Source organism: Serinus canaria, chromosome 4 (assembly GCF_022539315.1).
Source record: "Serinus canaria isolate serCan28SL12 chromosome 4, serCan2020, whole genome shotgun sequence".
Taxonomy (NCBI): domain Eukaryota; kingdom Metazoa; phylum Chordata; class Aves; order Passeriformes; family Fringillidae; genus Serinus; species Serinus canaria.
The window spans coordinates 25,696,721-25,713,421 of record NC_066317.1 but is presented as its reverse complement, the minus strand read 5'-3'; the positions used below and the strand labels follow the sequence as shown (position 1 = coordinate 25,713,421).

General features: G+C 42.1%; 1 protein-coding gene across 1 annotated transcript in view; it reads left to right on the top strand.

Moving 5' to 3' along the window:
• Positions 1-16,701, top strand: part of ELOVL6 (ELOVL fatty acid elongase 6) — a 73,526-nt gene that overhangs the window by 37,252 nt on the left and 19,573 nt on the right. Inside the window, exon 2 of the mRNA XM_030238909.2 lies at positions 11,983-12,114. Coding sequence (XP_030094769.1) covers positions 11,983-12,114 — 132 coding nt within the window. The remainder of the gene's footprint in view (positions 1-11,982; positions 12,115-16,701) is intronic.

Sequence of the window (16,701 nt, the reverse complement as noted above, 5' to 3'; positions counted from 1 at the left end):
GTGGTAGGTGCTTGGATCATGCAGGTTTAGCAAGAAAGCATCAGATATTTCCCAGTTGCATGTGTGGGTTTTGTGATGGGGCCACCAGGTGCAGGTGCAGTGAGGGTGACCAGTGCCTGGGTGTTGATTTTGTTCAGCTGGTGGGCTCTGGTAGAAGAGTTGCAAAGTACTGGAGCACCTCAGGGCATCCTCTGAGAAAACAATGTCTTTGGGAAGAGCACCTTCTTCCCCCTCTCTTGCCCACCAAATCCTGCACACAGGGGCCAAGGGACTCTTGTGTTCTGTTTGCAAAGGGAATAGAGCATCCTTGAATGAGATACTGATGCAAATGGGTTCAATGTGTCATCTGATCATAGCATGAGAGAAACAGTGGACAGATACAGGAGGCAGATTTACTGCTGACTTTACAAAAGCCCCACAAAAAAAAAGTGGTAAGCATAGGTGGTGAGAGTGGAGAGTGTTCTACTGTGGTAGCTGTGTGATACAGAAATTAGTGTAGAACTAGCCTGGCTTTTGACTGGAACAGATTTTTTTTTAACCTCTATAGGCCACCCATAAGTTAGTAAACCTACCATGGAGGGAAATTTGAGCAAAATCCACAAGTTACAGTGGTGTACAATCCAATGAAGAAAAGAACAGCAAATGGAATACATCAGGAGATGTAAAACAAATTTTGGTTATGTGACTTTTGAGAACAAACCAAGGTCAGGTAACTCAAATAAGTTCTTTACCTTCACGGGAGGCTGCTTCCAGTTTGAAAAGAATCTGAAGCAGGATCACTGACATGGTAACAGCTCTCCTATTCACTTGCAATAATCTGGTTCTGCTTTTTGTCCCTTAGTGACCAGAGCCATTGAATTCTGACTGTGGATGTATGCGAATTGTTTAAAAATTTATTCATATTTATGCCCTTCCATGCTCTATTTGTCTGCTTGCCCAGAAGAGCTGGATGTCAATCACTACTCTCTCTTCATAATACTCTTTTTCCTTCTCTTGGATGAGCCACTTCCACCCTAATCCAGATTCATCACCTTGTTTGTCTGTGATTTCTTTCCTTTTGGCATCTCCTGTCTTTTAACAAGTCCCCTATGAGCAAGATTTAGCAGAAACTATGACAGGGAACTCTCTTTGTATATGTAACACTTTCGTGTTACACTTCCTAATCCTTCAGTAACCTGGTCTTCTTATGCTGCGATGGAAAGTGAAATACAGCTAAGCAGTTTAGTATCCCATCTCATTAGGTGAGGGGGTGGCTGAGGGCAGAATGCAGTCGTGGCTGGAAGCAAAGAGAGACTCAGACTCTTTAGTTTGGGAGACTCAGTGGGTCCTGCCACCTGTTGAGAGAGGCAGAGGGCCTTGTGCCAAGCATGACACTGCAGGCAGAGGTGGAAAGGCAGAACAAGCTGTCACAACCATATTGCTGACAGGATGGAGATAAGCTACATTAATGCCTTGTACTTTGTACTGCTTTGTGCCACTCCTGCTGATTTATGCAAATTGTTTTGGAGTTGTTCAGGAGTGCAAGTGTGATGTCTGCAGGAAATGGTCAAAAAATAGCCAGGCTGTGATATTTAGTTGAGGAACAGGTGCTGGTGATTGTCCAGCTCTTGCTACATTCTTTTTCCCATTTTTTCCACTACAGGTTTAGGAATGTCATCCTGCTTCTTAAATTTTGTCCACCTCAAATCCTGAAAATTCTGACAGCAACTGGAAAATTACTTCCTCTAGTTTATTGCTTGCAGTATTTCTCATAGTGTTTAATATACTCCTCAAAGACTTATTAGTTGGATTCAGGCCAGCTTTCCTCTACCTTTGCATTTGAAAGGGTCTGTTTTAAAGATACTGCCTTGACTGATTTCAAGTAAAACAATTCTGGTTTTAATGGAGAAGCTGTAGGTCATGGTCAGTCACATGGGAATTGTGACAGGTTGAAAGTACCTGGAAATTTATTAGCAGATCATTCTGGGTATTGAATCCTCCACTGGGAATGAAAAGCAAGAAACTCTTCAGTAAGTAGTAGTGAGATTTAGTTCACTAAAATGCCATTTGGTAATGACAGCATAATCAGATAATGCTACCTTCCCTGCCAGTGCACACATTGGACAAGTGGCAAAGCATTGTGCTGGAAGGTGGTAGCAGCATGTAAACTTGCCTCCTAGCTACTCCAAACTGCTTTCTATTGCAAGTTTTGTGCTCTGCTGAAACACCTTTCTGTTTGTTCTGACCTGATTCCCAAATGATTAAGAAGCAGAATGGCTGTTGGCAGAGCTCTTTGTTTTAGAGAGGTAAATGAAAAGATTATGAAAAAATTGCCCCATTTTTTTTCTGGATTTTGCCAGTTTCCAGTTGGTCAAGAGTTAGGTCTGGCTTCACTGCAGCATGTCCATTAGCATCCTTTGTCACTTGCTCTCTCACCCATAGACAAAGGTCACATGTCCTTGAAGATTCTATTAGGTATACATCAAGCAGTCCTTGACATCATGCACCAAAAACTACTGTGGGACCAGTCAGAGCAGGCAGTTGTTCTCAAGATGACCTGATTTTTCTTCAGGAAGGGATGCTGAAAGATTCTTTCATTTGCTTCTTCACCAAAATCTCCTTTTTTATGAGTTCCATTTGCTGCCTTCCCTTCCACAGGTTGTCTGGACTTTCAGAAAGTTTGAAAGCAAGACATTTTATTCCACCATTCCATTACTGCAATGTCACTGGTACCAGTATCCTCTTTTAATCAAAACTAGGCCACCAAATGATGTTGCTGGCTTGCTCTCATTCATGTGTATGGCTTTAGGTTTTTAGTGGGGAAGAAAAGGGGAGTAAGTGTATATCTGACATGGTTTAGGAATGGTATGTGCCAGTTTAGAATTCCCACTAAAACCCATGCTCCTCTCACTTACTCCCCTCCTGGCCACTCCCCTGCTGCAGAGGAGAATTGGAGGCACCACAGGTTGAGATAAGAACAGTTTACTGGAATGAGCAATGAGAAGAGAAAACAAACAGTAGTAGCAGCAATACTAATGATAGAAGGTACAGGAAAGGAAAGATTCACACACAAAACCCCCAGCAGCCAACAGGGCTGGACAGCTCCCCCTGCCATGCTCACTTGATCATGAGGACCCCCCTTCTTCCCAGAAGACATTCCCTTACCTCCGACCTCAGCAGTGACATGTGGTGGCACAGAATAACCTCTGGGTCCCAGCCATGTCCCCTCCTGGCTACTGCAAATTAAGCCTGTCCTGGCCAGACCCAGAGCATTATTCTAAATTATTATGCTTTTCAGGCATCCCCTTAGTTGGGTTTTCTCCAGGATAATTTAATGTTTTCTAGCACTGGAAAAGTTATATGGTGATGCTTTTTATAAGGTGATCAACAAGCCCTGGCTGTAAGGTCTTAATTGTGTATTACTTTTTGCTGTCCTGTTTCTACCATTGCTCTCTGCTCTATGGGAAAATCATGCATGACTCCTTTGGCTGAGAACGCTCTCGGTGAAATCAGAACAGTTTTATTTGTTTGTGTTTTGCAATCCACTGACAGTTGTAGCAACATCATTTTCTGGGGCTGTATTGCAGAAGGCTGGAAGGGAGCAATGTCTTCTGGAATGTCTGTTGGGGTGGATAGATAGAAAAATCACACACTGCTTGCAACCCCTCCATTTTCCATGCTTCAGCTTGAATGACTGCTTTTATTTTTACTTAAATATTTTTTGAGATCCACCACTTTCCCAGAATAGTTACAAATTGCCTTTGCAATGGTAGAGGGACCTGAACTTGCCATTGTGGTGCTGAGGCTTTCTGCAGGTGCACAAGCAAAGGCGTCTTCAGTAAAGTATTCTTACTGATCTGTTAGTTAAGTTGCGTTTTGTTCTGTTTAATAAACAAATATCTATCTGCTAAACTGTTTAAAAAAGCAGCACCTGTCTATATAAATAACATCTTGAGTTTCTTCAGGGATCTTCTTGGATTTGAAGGATTTACATTGACGTACTCCTTTAAGTGTAAAATTATGAAATGTCATAACCATTGATTAATTTGATCAGATAAAGCAGATCAAAGGAGTAAAGCAGTTTTGAAATCTAGTTATTTTCAGCTTTGTCTGTATGACATACCTCTATTAGCATCTTCATTAACTGCTTTCAGGTGAGAGGTAGGAACAAACAGAATGATTTCAACTGGGGAGGATGTAGGTTAGTAGTCCCCAAGTTCAGTTGCAGTTGTGTTTACTAGCTCCAGGTTTTTATGGTGGAGGCCAGAGGTTTAAGTTAACATTGATGAAATTAAAAGTGAAAGTACTGTAGCTTTTCATCAGAACTGCAGTGCCTATGACCTACATTGGCTTCTCTGCTTTCTGCCATCTCTCCACCAACTGCCTGAAAGTCTCAGCAAAGCCAGGAAAAACCAAGTGGAATTGGGACACTCTGACTTGTCACCTGTTACAACCCCAAATCTTCGTCTCAAGAACTATACATGTTGTCAGAGTGTTATCAGTGGATTTAGCAGAGGCTCCCAATCAAGGAGTTCCTCTGACTACACTGAGCTTCTGTAAAGGCTCTTAGCAGGGACAGGGATGGTCATAATTTTTCTAGTAGGGTCCTGTGGGGCTAGATTCAAGTCTTAGCACTGGCCCTGTAAATCTTGGAGGGGGTTGTGCAAAAATGGTTGCTACCTGTGATCAGTGTCAGTAACAGTGGGGGCAGATGCCATCCCTGGGATGTGGCCCATCCTTGGGATGTGTGGTGGCACTAAGGATGGGGTGGTGCAGGCTTTGACTTAGGCAGAACCGTGTCGCTTGGGCTGCCAACTGGGTAGGAGGGTATGGTGTGGCTCACCCGTCACCCAGCCCACTGCAACTTCCGCTGTTGTCTGTGCCAGGTGAAAACTTCAGGGATGGCTGTTGTCATGGCAAGCACACTCACCTGCCATCTCCACTGGGTGGGTCCCCACTCAAAGCTTAAGCGGAGGAAGTCCGGGGCAGAGCCAGAGATGAAGCTGATTTTCCTTCAGTGATGATTTCGGCAACTTGGTTTCAAAGCCCAAAGTTTTGAAACTTGTTTTGGGGTCTTTTTCTGAAGTGCTTTCTATTTGAGAGGTTCTTTTCTCTTGTGACATGGCTTAAATTGGGATTGTATCTTATGAGTTTCTTACAGATTTATGCTTTGTTCCATCAAGCCTGTATGAGGCTTATAAAGAACAGGGGACTATGCTTCAGAGCTGAGTTTGCCCCTTCTATCTGAAAAAAACCCCTAATTGTTCCTGAATTTTAACTTTGTTTTCCCACCCTTATGCTTTTCTTATAATTTCCCCCTCATGGAGAAAACAACAAAACTTTGCTGCTTTCTTTGTCCCTAGCTGCCCACATTTGAGGTGTGTGGCTAATACTCTCTACCACCTGTGTTTTACAAACATAAGTATTACAAATTACTGGCAAACATTTCAACGAAACAGATGCAACCATCAGGGAGGTGCAGGACATGAGCCACCTTCCCCCATGCCCCCACACTTCCGTGCCCTTGTTTCTCCTCTCTGTAATTTTAGGGCTGTTGGCTGCCCTGCCAAGGCAGGAGTGGTTTCCTGCCCCTGGGTCTGACTGAATGCAGTGTGGGCAGAGGCTCAGGTGGGATCAGCCTCTTGCTCCCCCGGGACACTTGGCTGGTGGTGAAACTGGGGCTCTCTCCACTGGACCAGAACAGGCTATGAGCTGGTGATATACCACAAAAAAATAGTTGCTCTGCTCTTTGGAGGTTGCTGCCCCTGCAGTTCTCACCTTTAGCACTCTGATCTGGGCAGTGGGGGTCTGGTCTTCAGGCTGCCCCTCAGCTCAGCCACTGGCACTCATAGAGCAAAAGTGCATACACACGTCTTCCTCATCTTCCATCCTTTTCAGCAATGTGGTGCTTGGGACAGTTCCCACAGCAGTCATTCTGGCAGCCTCCTGGCCCCATGTTTCTTTCCTTTGTGTGGGTTAAGGGGTTGGGGCAGGGACACAACTAGTGTCTGGCAGTAATGATACAAACTGGGTGATGGGAACAGCGCCCCAGAGAGAAGGCACATGTGGGGAAATAACTGTCCCTGGCCCATGTGTGTTCCCAGGGCCCTGACCCCTCTTTCCTTCCTCTCAGGCAGGAGAGAGGTGCCTGGAGAGTTGCTCCAGCCTTGGGGGAAGCACAGACTTGCACATCCAACAGTACCTATCATGAGGAGGCTGAATGGCCTTTGAGACACAGGCTTTAGAAATGAAGGGATCAGATGATTGGTATGAGATATGTCTGTGGTTACTCTCTGATGGCTTTTTACGTCAGAGACCATCATCAGTGAATCACCTGCGTGTGTGTGAGTGTCCTCATTGCTGTGCTAAATATAAATGTCAAAGGGTATTGAGCTGCAGGAATAAATCAGACTCTTGGCATGTGTGTATCAGACAGGTCTTCCTTTTCTGTGTGTCCTTCTCTCTCTGTTTTGAAGGCTGCTCTGGTCAATGGGAAGCAGCTGCAGGAACTCAAATCTAAGCCAGGAATACAGGTTATATTTTCATACACAGATCTGGCATATCCACACATTGGAACTCTTCTTGCTGGTTCTGTCAAAATTATATCGGTGAAGAGAGACAGAAAGGTTTGCTTTGACAATATTTCTGAGGTAGAAACACTGAGAGACTGAGAAGTGTTTTCACACCCTTTTTTATACAGAATGTGTGATTTTTAAATAAGTACTAGAGAGAAAGTAACTTTGCCAAGGCTACCAGCCCTGGTGCCTGATCTATGGACATGGGTAACTTGTGTGATTCACATGGCTTCAGGTTAAAGCACTTGATCTAGACTCTCAAGTTAGCAGTTTCAATTATAAACACAAGTTATTGTTGTTATTTTCTGCTGAAAGCTGGGAGAAAGCAGTAGGAAAATTCCCTTATATTTCATATAGCCAGACATTATTTTATTTCCTTTTTTTTTTTTTTTTTGGTAAATCTGGTTTGTTGTTTTTTTTTTTTTTACATCAATAAAATGGTGATGAAGAAGGCCAAGAGAAAAACGTCAGGAACCTGAAACTGCTTGTTTACTTTCCAGAAACAGTCTGCTCTGGCAACAGCAGTGGGTTTTTTTTTAAACTCGTTGGGCTCCTTTTACAACAGATGAAGAAGTGCTAGTGAATTTAAAAATGAGCCTTGAATGTGCAAAGTAAATAAATCTTGATTTAAAAAAGCTTTAAAAATCCTATGGAATGTAGAAAGAGGGGGCTAACACCACTTTACTACTCCCTTACTGAAGGCTGTTATGCAGATAATCCTGTATTACATGATAAAAGATAGTTAAACAATCTATGATAAGGTTGTCTTTTGGGCATTTCTGTAAGGACTTTCCTTAATGATTAAGGAAAATCCTGTGGAAATAGTCAATTTTATAACACATACACACACACACATACACACATACATATATATCTGTTTCAGTTTCCTCATTAACATCAGAGAACTCTTCAATAATGACTCAGGCTGCTATTTTCAGGGGAAAAAAATGGCAACAGTGCATCTGGACTTGAAACCACCTCCTTCAGCAGTACTGCAATATTCAGGGCTATTTCACTTTGCATCAGAGATAGGGGGATGTCTCACGCTGCTGCACATCAGGCTCGCTCTCAGGCTTTGGCCCCTCATTTTAGAATACTGTGGTAATTCTTACATTTTCAGCATTTTATAAATAAGTGCTTCTGTGGAAGTCAGGATTTCTTAATCCTTAGCCATTTGTTTACAATTGCTTTCCTCTTTGGATTATTTGCTACCCCTTCCCAGTGTTGTGTTTTCCTGCCTGAGGCTGGGGTGGCTGATCTCTTCTTGTCATTCCATGGTGCTTTCAGTGGGATTTCCTGCATGGGACTCCCTGGCTGGAAATGAGGAGAAGCTTTTTTTCTGTCTTTCTCTATCATTCTCAGTTTCTGCCTCCCTCTTCTCAGCTATACTTTTCCTTTTCCTCTTTCCTGTCTCTGTTCCTCTGCCACAGGCATGCCCATGGATGCAGGAAGCATCCTTCCAGGGATTCCAGCACAGAAAGAACTTCAAGCCTCCTCGCCTTCCATGCTGTCCCAGTTTTATGTCCATCTCATGGCTGCCAGCTCCCATCATTAGCTGCCATGCTTACTGTTCATTCTTTCTCTTCTCTTTCTCCCATCACACCTCCCAGCTTCTTCCTGTCACTTTGCCTCCTGACACAGCCATCTCTCTGCTGCTGTCCTGGAAGATCTGTCCCACATCTTTAGCCCATAGCCCCTCTTGCCTTCCTCTCTTGTAGTAAGCCCAAATAGAGCTTTTAATAGGTTCTCCAGAAACCTGTAAAGGGGGAAAGAGCTGGCAACTTTTGTCAGAGGAACATGGAGCTGTATTCAGTAGAGATAGTACTTAGTCCCTGAAGTCTGAAAATGTAGGAAGGTGGGAGACAACTGTGAGAAACAGAAATGCCAGAAAACTGTGGAGGATTTGGCAGCCCTGTCTTTATGTCTACTGTGTTACCCTGCAGAACTGAATTGAGGACAAACATATGAATGTGCTAACATTTAAGTTATTGATGCAAGTCTGTTACTGAATTACTTTGCAGGATTTTATTTTTTTAGTTTCAAGGTTAATTTTTTTTGGTCATCATTCTGCCTAATTTAGTTTCTCTTAAGGTAATAGTTTTGAAAAGGTACATTACAGAACAACTCCAAACCTCTGTCTTTCAAAATGCTTGTTTAATATTGCTCTCCTTTGGCTAAAATCGTACCAGACCTAATTGAATTCTGTCAGATTGCCATTGCTTTATGTCACTAGCCCAGCACCAAACTGTAGTGTGAACCTTTGGGAAAATGATCATAAAAACACTAGTAGGAAACTTGTTAATACTAGTCTAATGCAGTTTATCAGATTATCTTAAGAGTACATACCTCTGCAACCCCTTTGTAACTCTATCACCTGGCCTGTCCAGTTCTTTTAACCATTGTTTGGCTGAAAAAATGGGGAAAATTCAAAGTCTTTTGAGTGCAAAAAGTAGCAGGGATCAAAACAGTGGGTGATTTCAAAATCAGCCTAATCATTATTCAGGATTGTGCTTACCTCTGATGGGAGATAATATTACTGTGTCCTTCCTTGTCTGAAACTGCTTACAGCTGCTCTCTGCAGTTCACATCATGTGTGCAGTCAAATCTTGCCATGTCTGCCACTGCTGATACAAAGCTGCCACTGCTGATACAAAGCTGCATACTCTGGGAGTACCATTTACCAGCATTGAAAATAATGCTGTACTCATTACAAAGCTTTAATGCGACCTAAAATTTATCTGTTCTAATTACTGTGACATAACTATTGACCTCAATAAATTGATTGAACTCACAAAAGATAGTTTCAGTAATAAGAAGCCAAATGAAATGTTACTTGATGTAAATATATAGATGATCTGGCTCAGGAAGAAGTGGACAGAGACAGAACATAGACCTGAACTGCTAACTCATTCAGACTGCTTTTCTTGTCTTGAGCTGGAACTGAAGTTGAATCATTACTTTGAAGTCTCAGCTGTGTTTGATCTAGAACTGAACTGTTTCCATCTTGCCTTCCTGCAAAGTGTCTTCTAGCTACTGCTCTTGAATCCTGATATCCACCTCTGCCAGCCTGCTTGGGCTGTGCTGTGTTGGCAGCTGCATGGCAGCACTGCATGGCGCTCTTTTCCCCTGCACTACTTGGGATGTCATCTGCACTGCTCTCAGTTGCTTTGGAGATCAGTGCAAGACAGACCTCACCCACACCCAGGGTGGCAGTGGGCTGGGCTTCACACTGCTGCAAAGGCTGCAGAGGGAAGGAGATGGGAATGCAATCCAGACTCATATTAAGAGCCTGCTTCTATCTTTCAACCCATAAATCTTGTGTAAACAGTTAGTTGGTTCAGTACAAGCAAGCTTGAGGTGGTTCATCATTACCCAGACTGGTTAACAAATATTTACTGACGTCCAGCCTAGTTAAAGGCAGTCATGCTTTCAAATTGGTGATTCTGTCCCTTCCCTGACCAGTGAAGTAAAAATAAATGCTTCTTTCTTGTATTTTATGAATAAGGGCCGACCCTTTGTCATTTTCAAACCGTGGGCATGATAACCATCAACCTGGCTAATAGATCATCTCAATGCACAAGGGGAGAGGGTGCTGGCTTCTGGGTCTTCCTGGGGCTTTTGCCAGCATGGATGCTAAAGCTTACCCACTGGATTACAGGCATGAGTCCTCCCTTCTCAGAGCATTAGGTGTATTTTCATGCAGTTACCTGCAAACACAGAGCTATTAATATATCAGTAGAAACAGAGTTTCTCAGTGGGCAGAAAATGGCATGCTGCAGAATGCTTACTATATGCATCTGTCTGTCTTGGGTTAGTTTTTACTTAGCTTTCCAACTTATATAAAATTCAATTCATTCATCTTGATTGAAGGTTGCATGTGCTTTCTTTGTGTTTCCAGTCAGATGCGCTGCAGCTTTCATAGTTCTTCTTAACCTTCCAGGAAGACCCTTGGCCATTGAGGGTCTTGTGATCCATTACCAGCTGCCTTGAGGAGGCACAGACACATGCTGTGCTGTGCACACTGCTTGGCCCTCAGGACCATGCTGTGCTGTGCTGGACAGATTCCTTGCCATGGGGTAACCTCAGCTGGCCAGTCACAATGGAGGAGCCAAGAGGTGGCATCTAGTAGTGCCAGTAGTGACACCATGGCACATACTTGTTTTTATCTTGAGGCGTAGCAACATACTGGTATTTAAACATCCAGTTGAAAATCCTGTGAAAACTCTGAAGACCTCAATATGGGTGAGCCTCTCTCCCATAATGGGAAGCATGGGCAGTGTGCCATGCCCTGATCATAGGCCTGTCTGCCACTGCTACCCTCCAGTGTCAGAAAGAAATAAAGGTCTTGTAGCCTGTAGCTGATGTTTTCTCAGTCATGTTAATGAAGTAGTTACCTTTCTTCTTGAGAGTATTTGTCATTCTTTCTTGGTGTACAATAGGAGCCAGAAGCTCCTGGTTCAAAACCATAGTCCCCCCTATATTTGTGAATGTAATGATAAATTATGTAGAGAAAATTCTATTCTTGAATAGATGCCCTTCCAGTTAGGCCACCATTAATGCTGTACATCATTAAGCCTTAGTCAGTATGATGTTGTGCTGTGTGGGAAGGAATCCCAGGCTTAGTCTATTTTAGACCTCTAATGGTTGATTTAAAACGAGTTATAGTAGCAGAGTTAAAATATTTGGTGATTATTGCTGAGCTGGACTACTGTCAGGCAGTTTTAAAAATAAAATTGGCAATTTGAAGAGTATAATTGAAGTTCCTTTAGAGAGCTCTGCTTGACCTTTCAGCAAATGCACTGGATTTCCTGAACCAGCAGTCACGGGCAGGGCGATGCCACAGGGCCATGGCAACCAGCATGGTCCTGCTGCTTAATGGGGCTGTTGACCTCTCCTTGCTGATCCTGTGCTTCTTGTGAGGGTCATCATGGTGTGCTGCAGTGCTGACGATCTTTAAGTGTCTTTTTAGGGGAAACAGTGGGAAACTAAATTGCCACTTAGGTAGGATCCTCCAGGAAGTAAAAATTTGTATGAAAAAGATAAGTGAGGCACAGAATGTGATCAGCTGGTACAAGTACCAGCCATGTTTTGCTTGCAGAAGTGTGTCTGGGCTCTGCCATATCTATTCTATTCCTCACAGAAGTTCAGTCTTCTGAAACTGGTGAAGACTGGGAGCCAAATTTGTCTGTCCTTTTCCAGAAGTTCCCCAGGGTCAATTTTGCCTGCACCCAGCCCTGAGTGTGTGCAGGCATGTAGTTTCATACAGAAATGATAAGCTCAGCTGGGATGCAGGAATGTCTCTGAAAGAGTTTCCTTTCAAGGAAGCGCACAAGCCCTTGGCAGTGATGACTGATGACTGCATGTGACTCTGCTTTGTATCTAATACTAATTAAACATCTGACAGGTGTTTTTTGGTTTTGTTTTGCAGGAAGAAATCGTTCTTGTTTTCAGCTCTGTACGCTGCCTTTATATTTGGTGGTCGGCACCTAATGAACAAACGAGCAAAATTTGAACTGAGGAAGCCGCTAGTGCTCTGGTCTTTGAGCCTCGCCGTCTTCAGGTAGGCACTTCTTCACACCACCTGCCTTTGACACCAGGCCCTGAAGAGGTTTGGGCTTCTTCACCTACAGCAGCACTGCTAATGAAGCAACAGGCTCACACAGAAGTGGCGTTTCTTTGCTTCTGCTATTCAGGGTTGTGTCCTGATCTGCTCTGTAACGCTGAAATTATCCCCTTTACCTTAGCAGATCATAGAGCGTTTGAAGGGGGGAGAAATCGATAACAAAGGTGAAAATACAGGAGGACATGAGAAAAAGTGCTTACCATTGCAATACATTTGCCATGCAAGCTACAAATGGCAATAAACACATGAAGATGTTAGTCTTGTCTTGCATGCTAGTAGTATTATGTTTATGTGGTGTGTATATATGGAATATTTAGTCAGGACTCTGGTCCCCACTACAGTGAGGTAAAACAAAAGCCACTGCTTTGATGACAGGTCAATTAGACCACTGTAACTGATATCAGGAGCTGACTTCTGGTTATTCCATCACAAATTGCTTGTGACTCTAGGAAAAAGGTAGCTCCACAGGGAAAGGCTGTTTTTTAGTGACGCACATCTCTTGGCTATGTGTTGACTCCATATTTAGTATGGGGAATGTCATGTTTGGATTGTTGGGAGTTGTTGAAGTCAGAAGTAAAATTGGCCAATATGAACTCCACTTTATATGCTTAATATGCTAATTTTTAATGAGGCTGAAGATAAATTAATGAATAAACAAATGCTTATAAAAATAGCCCTTACAAACACACGAATTGTTGTACAAATTACTAGTAACAGTACACAGATAACCTGAGGGCTATCCTTCACATCAGGGACTATTGGGACTGTAAGTTAGAGCTCACTGAACAACATACAGACCACCCACAAACCATTATCAGACACTGCTTCTCGTATCTTTCTAATTTCAGTATAATACTTACTGATTATATTACTTCATAACTATGTAAAACATGTTTGCTTACTGAGCAGGTGTGAATGGTGCATTGCTTTTCACAGGATGGGAATAGTTTTTGCTGAGAGACTCTACAGAGTGAAATAAAGCAGGAATGGGGAAGTTTGGATTTTTTCATGGCTTTTCCTTTTGCTCTCCAAAATTGTATCATTTTGAAACTTTCCAATACTCTGGCAGGGGAAAACAAATTGTATTTCTAATAGCTAGGGGTTTCTAACAAAAGAACTTTATTTTGGCTTGGTTTTAATAGTTCATCAGCACATCAAAGAATATCTCAGAGCAGACAAAACTTATAGTGGTCTGGATAACTTTGAGAGCGAGTTCTAACACTGTGGAAATTTGTAGTTTTCATTTGATTGCACTTGGTGCTGCATTTCTGGCTGTGTGTCTTACATCACTTTGCTTTAATGGAAGATAAGCCTTCTTGGAGAGCCCTCAGTATTCTGCCTCAAGGTCAGTGTGAGGCTTTTTTCTGGACTCCTTGTTTATCTACCTTTTATCACTCCTACCATTTTACCTGCTTCAAATATCCTCAGAAATAGTAACACTTAGCAGAGGCTGAAAAGATGTGTTTTGGGCTTTAAAAGAAAAGGAAATTGCCTGCCAGGCAATCACATGGTCCTTCTTCAGAAGGTATCCTGTATGCCCTCACCCTTGCCAAGATCATTTAAATGTGGTAGCTGCTACAGTAGGAAACTCGCCACGCTTATAAATAAACAAAACAATTACACCACCCTGCTGAGCTTGCTGAGCATTCAGGAGCCTGGTCAAGAGCAAGTTTTGTGTCAACACTGGCAGCCGACAGGATTTCTGAGAGAAAAAGCAGCTTTATTTCCCTTTGAAAGCATTGACTGGTTTTCAACATTTTGTCACTGAAAACTTTAGTAGGAGCAATGACAGTAAATCTTGCTTTTCATTTGGAAACCACTTTGAAAACATAATCTCCTGAAATCTTTGGCTGAGAAATCATTTTGAGATACTGGGGTTGCTGGGCTGGTTTGGTCTTCTGGTCCCTAGCCGGTTTGTTGACTTGTTTCAGTCATGGAAGATTTGTTCTGTTTTGGTTTTTTTTTGTTTTCTACACTTTAATTAAGTGTGTTTACCCAGCCTGGTTATGTACTGAGGTCATTGGGAAGCAGAACCATGTTGCTCTGTGCTAACAGGAACCTGCTGTTAGGCAGAAGGTCTACAGAAGGTCTTTCTTCAGTCCCAATAGACCCCAAGGAAGCCATTGATGTTTCACCTACGCAATTAAAGTGACAGTCAGTCCTGTATTTCTGAATATTTCTTGGGGACAAAACACATCAAACCTGAATTGCCAGTTTTATATTCATGACACTTAGAACATAAAGTCAGGGCATTCTTTGAATGTTTTACTTGGAGTCTATCAAAGCTGAGGCCAGGACTCACAGAAGGATAAAATTCATTGATTCATGTTTTTATTACACCTCGGATGGATTTTTGTAATTCCTTTTATAGACCACTGAGTCTGTGTATGGGTAGCTTTTCTTTCAAGGAGCTTGAACATGTTGGATCTCCTCGTCTTCACAGAGGACTGCAGCATGGCACCATTTTCCTATGCATCCTTAAGGGGCTTACAACGGAAGTTTCAGGGTCAAGGCTCAAACTAATAATAGTAGAAGGTTGTATTCCCTAGGGAGTGCTGTCACATCAATGCAGGAGGCAAAGAAGCTAAAAGATCTAACATGATGCAATCATATGTAGGCAGAGGCTAAGCTTGCCTATGGCTGGTGGGTGCAGTGAGAGGAAGAATATCTCTTCATCTAGCCAAGCCACACCACTGTAATGCTCTTATCATCTCCTGAGATCACTTAGATTCTAATCCAAACCCAGTTATGCTTTGTAGCTGTGGTGGAAATGAGTAGATGTCAGTACAGGGTTTCCAGATGTCTTCCTTCCACTTTCTCTAAGCAATAGGAATAGCATCAAATGTAGCTAAAAGGTTGCTACCTGCTTGCTAGAGACCTAACCAGAGCTTCAAAAGCAAAGTAATTCCCTTACCTACAGGTGTTATACTTGAAAGACAACCCCAAAAAGACACACTAAAGGAAGGTGATTCACTTTGCCTTTACAGAACTAGTGTTGACTGATTTCCTACTGAAAGCATGGCAGCACGTGTAGAGGGGTTTGTAGCCACAGAGGGCTCCTGACAAGGAAATTTGAGACATGCCTTTATGTGAAGAGCTCAATTCTGAGCTGAATTAAACAGAAAAGACAAAGCATATATTTAAAGAAAATATTTCAGTTGCTTGGATTTGTGACTCTGAAATACATTCTAATTTTTTGTGTGTAAGTAGGAAAATCGATCAAAGATGATTGAGATTTATGTCCCATCATAAGAACTGCTGGTCACAGATTCTTGCTGTGGAGATTTAAACACAACCTAATTTCACATGTTGCTGAGCAGCACATCAAAATCTTAAAATACTCTGAAATTTTATAAGGTCCTGACAGTTCATTCAAAGAGAAAATTACTGAAAAGAGGAATGTTTGCCAAATAACATTAAAATTAATAAGCACATTTAAGGTGAATTAATAATCTTCTCACTTATAAATTTAAAAGTGAGTTAATTCAAAGTGAAACATTCCCTATATTTGTAAAGTATTTGTAATGCTTATTCTCAGGACCTTTCTCAGAACCCAAATCAGTAAAAGGCTTAATATACACCTACTTAACAATTTATTTCTATAGGACCATGTTCATCTTTACATACTTACCTGATTTTCTTACATGACAGATAAAGAAACATCTTTATAATTACCATTTTGGAGATGAAGTTGAATGTTGGGTGAACAGTAGAAATTCAGAATGATTGACGAGAAGACAAAAATCCATTGGATAAGATTTAACAGTTTAAGAAGAAAAGTTTCTTTTCCATAAGTTATTGTAATTCCAGTAGGAAAAGAGAAACAGCATTGTGTAAAGTGAATTTACACAGTGCAAGACAGATGCTAGCTGTCATTAAAAAAACTGTGTAGAGGTGATAAAAATGTACAGACTAAGAACAATAGACTGTCACAAAGAACTGCCAAGAAGATGTATCTCCAATATCTACCTTATTTATTCTAACTAACCTTATTCCCAGATTTGTAACTGATGCCATGTGACAAAATGCTGTGCCCATCTCCTGAAATCTCACCCCTTTGTTCACTCTGCTGTTACTCCTGTAGACTCCTGTGTCCATCAAAGTAATTTTGAATGTAAAGCTTATTTTACTGTTTTTACCTACTCAGGCCTAATTAGAAGTAAACCAAAGAGTAGCTGTGAGACCTGGCTGATTCTACTTTGCAGGAGATATGGATAGGACTGTCTAAAAATTATTATGAAAAATCTCTTCTCAGTGCTAAGCTGGGCCTCCTTTCTTTAAGACCTTTTCTTTTCTCTGACTTAGCTTGCTTGCTTTTATTGCTGGAAAATGGACATCTTAGCAAAGTGAATTCAGCACATCATTTGAAAAACTGTTGTTGTGCGCATTTTGCCCCTGTTCCTTCCCCTCTCTCACAATCAATGAGTGTGTTGACACTCAGTGTATCACCTTGAATTACACCTTTCTCATGGGCTCACCCTGTCCCAGCCTCAGGAGCCCTCACAGGTCACCCACCACCCAGCA